The 6,000-nt window shown below is 37.3% G+C and overlaps 1 protein-coding gene across 3 annotated transcripts in view; it reads left to right on the forward strand.

Annotated features, from left to right (window-relative positions):
• The window catches only part of DCLK1 (doublecortin like kinase 1), a 254,311-nt gene extending 248,569 nt beyond the window's left edge, over nucleotides 1–5,742 (forward strand). For 2 of the 3 annotated variants that reach the window (XM_076364254.1, XM_076364256.1), the window contains one exon: nucleotides 815–5,742. In XM_076364254.1, the coding sequence (XP_076220369.1) occupies nucleotides 815–979 (165 nt within the window). In that variant the 3' untranslated portion in view covers nucleotides 980–5,742. The remainder of the gene's footprint in view (nucleotides 1–814) is intronic. The other variant, XM_076364255.1, reaches the window with a different exon arrangement.
• The last annotated feature ends 258 nt before the right edge of the window (nucleotides 5,743–6,000 follow it).

Below are 6,000 nucleotides of genomic sequence, written 5' to 3' on the forward strand. Positions count from 1 at the left end.
AAAAAGCAGAAGGAAGGATGTGGTTAGAAGTCACAGCCATTTTATTAAGACTTGCATTCTCAGTAGTGTCAGAAACTGATCAAAATAGAAAGCCCATCAAGTAAATGTTCTTCCCTATTTCTAGATACTCTAGATAGACCTAGATAAAATTAGCAAAGTGTTTAATTCAATAGACATTGGTTAACAGGAGGAGACAGGGTGGTCAGGCTAAACAGGTCTTCCCATCAGAGCTCTTCAGCGTTCTCCCTAAGAACATCCATTGAGCGGCATGAGGAGGTGTCAAAGAGCTGGGCTAGCTCCCTTCAGTGTTTGTTTTTCTCTTTTGTCTGACAACTTCATCACAATCCATCTTTGTTAGCCGATTGCACTGACTTGAACATGGGTGAGTGTGTATCAGCCTTCATTAGGTCAAATCAGAGACAAGCGTACATCTCTGCCTTGCCCGTAGAAACAGAGTTATACTTTGAGAAGGGCGGGGGGAAGGTCAGTTGGTATTTGGCTTGAAATTTGAACCTATTAAAGGATTAAATTAATAGCATCCAGAATTAGAACATATGGCATCCATATATATGGTACTGTATCTGTTTGATGATGTCACACTACTTCTTAAGGTTTGGGAAATGCACTTTTTAAAGCATTTAGCTATGTTGTGGGCTAAACCTTTCAGACCTGACTGAGACAGAACAGGTTTAATTTGGTCAGAACATTTATTATCCCTGGTATTTGCAGGCCACATAAAAACTCATGGTTTTCATTAGCTTTGCATTTCACACACAGCCTAATTTCATTTATTCTTATTTTATGCCCCTGCCAGACCACCGCTCTTGATAAGGAGAGGCAGGTTTTCCGACGAAGACGCAACCAGGATGTGAGGGGACGTTATAAGGCACAGCAAGCTCCACCTGAACTCAACTCCGAATCGGAAGACTATTCACCAAGTTCATCCGAGACTGTTCGCTCACCTAACTCACCCTTTTAATAAAACACTTTTACTCAAAAGTCTTGGCTTTAACCCTTTGAGACCCTGAAAATCCTTCAGACCTGTGTGAAGTGATTACAGCTGATCTATCCAGCAGTAAACGCTGGGGTGGTGGAACACAAAAGGGTGCTCGCAGAATCTTTGTAAGCATAATTTCCTAATTGATTGAAATACTTGTTCTCTGTTTAGATTGCAACTTGCTGCTAATATGATCCTCAAAGGGTTAAGGCTATTTTGCTTTTTTATTTAAAGATAGAAGCAGTGAATGTTTTCATCAGTGAAGCTAGGAACTGCAGTATGTAATTTTAGCACATGTTAACCCTCTGAGTAAACGATCAACTTAAATCTTGACAACCCACATTAGGGCTTTATTCTGGCTTTTTTGCTTTTATACGCACATATCTTTTATAGTACCCTAAAGTTCCTTGCCTGTTTCTGGCCAAAACAGTATCAAACGCACTATTGCTTAGGGGTTACAAATATAGGCTTTAAAAATGAAAATAAAATTAAACAAACAGTATCTTCTATAGCAGCTCGTTCTAAACCTGCATCATACTTCCACAGGGAGTGACTGTTGTCGGAGGATATTATGCAGGCTAAATAGGAAATTCAGTTTAGGGCAGCCTCATAGTTTACAGAAGATGACATAATGATGGCCACAAAAGGTTGCTTCCATATCGTTTGCTGCTAATGACAATGCAGAGTCTTGGGAAATGGCTTGAGGACACGTTCTGTCATGTAATGGTATGTAATGATCTAGTTGAGAAGTTCCTGGTTCCTTTGCCTCACATTCAGAAACGTACAGGCATCCTCTCAGCATGACCTGATTATTCCGGGAGAGTCACTTTTAAAGATTAACACTGATGAGAATTACCCTTAAAATTGCTAGAGTATTTCTAAATCGGGGAAAATACAAGTCATTTAATATATATGTAAAGCCTAAACTGAATTAGTGAAAGTTTTGTCGTAGAATGGAGAAACTAAAAATGATTCACCAGTTATTTGTAATGTTTAATAAAATGGGCATTTACACGGAGTATACATATTTCTGGTTTGTTAAAACCTCAACACAGCATTATAGCATTTTATTTAACCATTATCCTAAAGTTGGCTTCCACAGAAATATTACGCTTTGTAGACTTTTGCTTCAGATGTGATAATTTGGAAGAAAAATTATAAAATCACTTGGAATTTCACTTGAATGAAAAAGGGAACTTCCAAAATCCTATTCTAAAATAAAAAACAACGTTATGAAATTTATACTTTCTCTTATTGCTCATCTAAAATTGAAGTTTTCTCCTCTAAAGTTAAAATTTTCTCACACTGTTTTTAAAAAGTCACATAAATGTGGTTTCCTCTCTCTCCTTGTCCTTTTAATCTCTTTCTTTCTCCCTTTTTCTTTCATATCATACAGCTAGAAATATTAATATGCTGCCCAAAAAGATATGCTGACTTTTCTGATCTTACTGGGAAGTATGAATAATTTTTTGAGGAATAGGGCGAGCTGCCCACAGTGCCATTTCCACTGAGTTGTGTTTGCTCATGGAACTGTCCCTATGGGCCGTTGTCGCAGCGGATGCGTACCTGCAGCTTGTTGGAGCTAGTGTAATGCTCTTTTGCATTTCTAGTTGGAAGTATCCGTTGAACCGTATTTCAAGAAACATTGAAATTGTTTTGTTTCTCCATCCTTCAAAATGCATCTTTCATTGTCCCAGTCATGAAAATGTATGGATTAAAAGCTCTGAAGATTTCAAATACAGGAATTTCATCTTGTGAGTCTTCACACAAGTGGTACAAGTATTCCATACAGAATGCAGTTAATTTCACCCAATGTTAATAATCTAGAAGTGAGACATTTAGTTGCAACTAGATCTCCGGACTTCCTTGGTAACAGAGATGAGCATTTCCAGGTTTGATTCATCTCACCTATCATGGGCACGCATTTTAGGCAGGACTCATGCTTTGATTCACCTATTGCTCTCACTCCATTGACTGTAGAAGGAACTGCTGGTGGAAGCTTACATCAGACACCAAACTTGAGATCGTGAGTTTAGTAGAATTAGTCTCACCTTAAGCCATCAGGAGACTCTGATCTCTGAATGTATGTCCATGGGCAGAAGGCCTGTGCACGGCCTCAGTTACTCTCTTTGGAACCTGAGTAACCCAAGTGAAACAGAGATGTCTTGTTGGAGAACTCCACAGGGGCAAGGGATTAAAGGATAAAGTAACTGCCATACAAAGTTCTCAGATTTTAGGGTTTCTGAAAGGGCTACATCTGTGGCAGATCCTTGACCATGCCCATCGAACTGCGGAGAGCAGACCCTTGGTAGATAGGGCACAGCCACCACCATTGTGGTTAAAGGCTGTAGCTTGATAACATTTGGATAGGACAGGGATTATTTTTCCATGGGACCAAAACCTCAACCAAGGTAAATCCCCCCTTGCCACTTACCTACCTCAATTTACAGTAGATCTGGATCTGGCACGTGTTTTTCCAGCATTGCCCTTCCCACATCATATCACAGCCTTCCCTTTAGAAGAGATACAACTCAATCATGTAAATGCAGGACATACATTTGGTAATAAAAAAGTGTCCATTAATACCACATGCTCCTTGACTATTGGGAAAATTTGGCGGTCTTAAAGCAAAGGCTGATGTTCATTCTTCTTAATTAGAGAGGGAAGTCAGGAGAAAAAAAATAAATATAAAAATATGCTTCACCTTATGCATGAGAAATATTATTCAAAAACCCATCTGGGATTTTCCTATCACCTTTGCTTTGCTTTGGAATACAGGGTTATCATTAAAATAAGATGTTTGGCTCCTTCATCTTACACCATCTTGTAGTACTTAAAATGTATGTAAAAATAATCCTAGATCCTGAAATCCCTACTCATCCCCAATGCCTTATATGTTTCTGATCTTTGGTTCATGTTTTATGAACATAACTATAAAAATATTTATTTTAAGTTATTTTTAGATCTGTGAGAGATTGGGTTTCAAATTGCTGATAGCTTCTTTTTAGGCTTCAAGAAAAGTTATCTGAATATTTAAACTGTTTTAAAAGTGGTTTCCATAATGGTTTTAAATATATCCGTATATATTTTTAAATATAACCATATATATGTATATATATGTATGGTTTCATGGAAATAATAATGGTTCAGGCTTGTTTGGCAGCAACTGCCCCTTTTCTTGTCTAACCTCTGAATTCCTGGGGGTAAGTGAAGACAGAATATGTGGCCCTAAAAATACTTGAAATGCCGGTGAGAAAAAGAAATCAAAGATAACAGTCTATTTCTAATGTGATAATCTGGGAGAGCACATAGCACACTGTGGTCATTTTACTGTAATACATACCAGTCCTCCTGACTTCTTTCTTCATTTCCCTTTTGAATCATTGCATGGTATTGGTGCTAAATGTGACAAGAATTTTTTTTTAATGCTTATTACATCTACAAGGCCAGCTTCCTCCCACCAAGCCTACGTAATTAGCTGAGACGGATGGCAGTCGTAGTAGGCACCGTCTATCACCAAGGAGATGGAGAGAAGCACTTCAAAAGCATGATTTGGGTCATCTAATATTTGGTCTCTGGAGATGCCTGTCAGTCTGATCTTAGTATTAACAGAAGAGTAGAACAGGGTCACTTCCAGCTTAATTCCTCTTAATTAAATGTAAGTGGGGATAACATGGACTCCAACCTAAGTGCAATATTCTAGTGATCTTACGTGCAGTAAGCAAACTTTGATGTGAAAATGTAGTACTGATAGGTGATAGCACAGGATTAGTTAAACGGTACTGAGCTGGGCATCGTCTCATCTAGATGTATCCATCCAAGAGTTAAGAATCTGATCTAGGGCAATCATCTAAACTTCCCTTATAGTTGCTAGAGACTGGCTTCTCTAGTGGATAATTAAAATTCTAGGATGGATGAATCACTCACTAGATAAGGTGCCTAGCCCAAATATATTTAGAACATGATTTATTAAGTCATGACATATAAATTAATATTTCTGTAAGTTACAATTTTCATAGCATTAATGTACAAAAAATCCAGAATACTATGGTTCTACTCAGAGGGTTAACAGAAAAGCACTAGGCATGCTGATTACATTGGTGTATCCAAACTGCTTTGCTTTTTTAGCCAGTGTTTGCCGATTTTTTCAGAAAATTCTTGAAAAATTTCAAGTTTGAAATAATTTAAGTGTTGTTGTTTAAGGAATTTCTATAACCAAATTAATCTTATTTTTAGCTTAACTTATCACAGGAATAATATGTATCATTGATGCAGTGTAAGTCTGTAGTTATCAATTTTATTAATTCCACAAGTGATTCCAGAAATCTCTCTTTTTTTAAGTACTTACTATAGAGCTTACAATGGTGGCATAGGTGACTGAGACTGTCTTTCTTATTGCTAAACAAACAATATTGTAATTTCAAGAAAGTCCTAAGAATCAGCTTTTCAGTTTGGTAGTGTACTAGTTAGGGGAAAGCTATCTCATGACATGCATTGTGTAAATCATCTTTGTAGATGAAGATTGTTCATATTAATGAACACATTCTTTTTCCTTGACATTGTAGCAGAAACTGTTTACTTGTTAATGAACAACCAATACATTAATTTGCTTCAGACTGTTAGAGGGGAAAGTGAAATTCCAGTCATTGACAATGTTATTGCTTTACAGTAGCCCTCATCTAATTTAAATGTGGTGCATACTACAATAAGCAAAGCCAAACCTGTGAATAAACTCCTGAAAAAGCCTGGTGGGTCTTTATTCAGTTGGGTGCATGTGACAGCAGGAAGGCTTTCAAGAATTGTTGAAATGAAAGCGATATATCCACAAATAAGAGCTAAATTGCAATCCTTTCCCTATGGGGCATATATGTTTAAAAAGAAAAAAAAAAGAAAAGAAAAGGAAAATTGGCTCAGAGGTTTGCAGTGCTACTATATTACCACAGGGCAAGTACATTAAATCATTGTTATTTGCTAGCCTGGGGTATTTGTTAGAAAATGGCATC

The sequence above is a fragment of the Aptenodytes patagonicus genome, chromosome 1 (assembly GCF_965638725.1).
Source record: "Aptenodytes patagonicus chromosome 1, bAptPat1.pri.cur, whole genome shotgun sequence".
Lineage (NCBI taxonomy): Eukaryota > Metazoa > Chordata > Aves > Sphenisciformes > Spheniscidae > Aptenodytes > Aptenodytes patagonicus.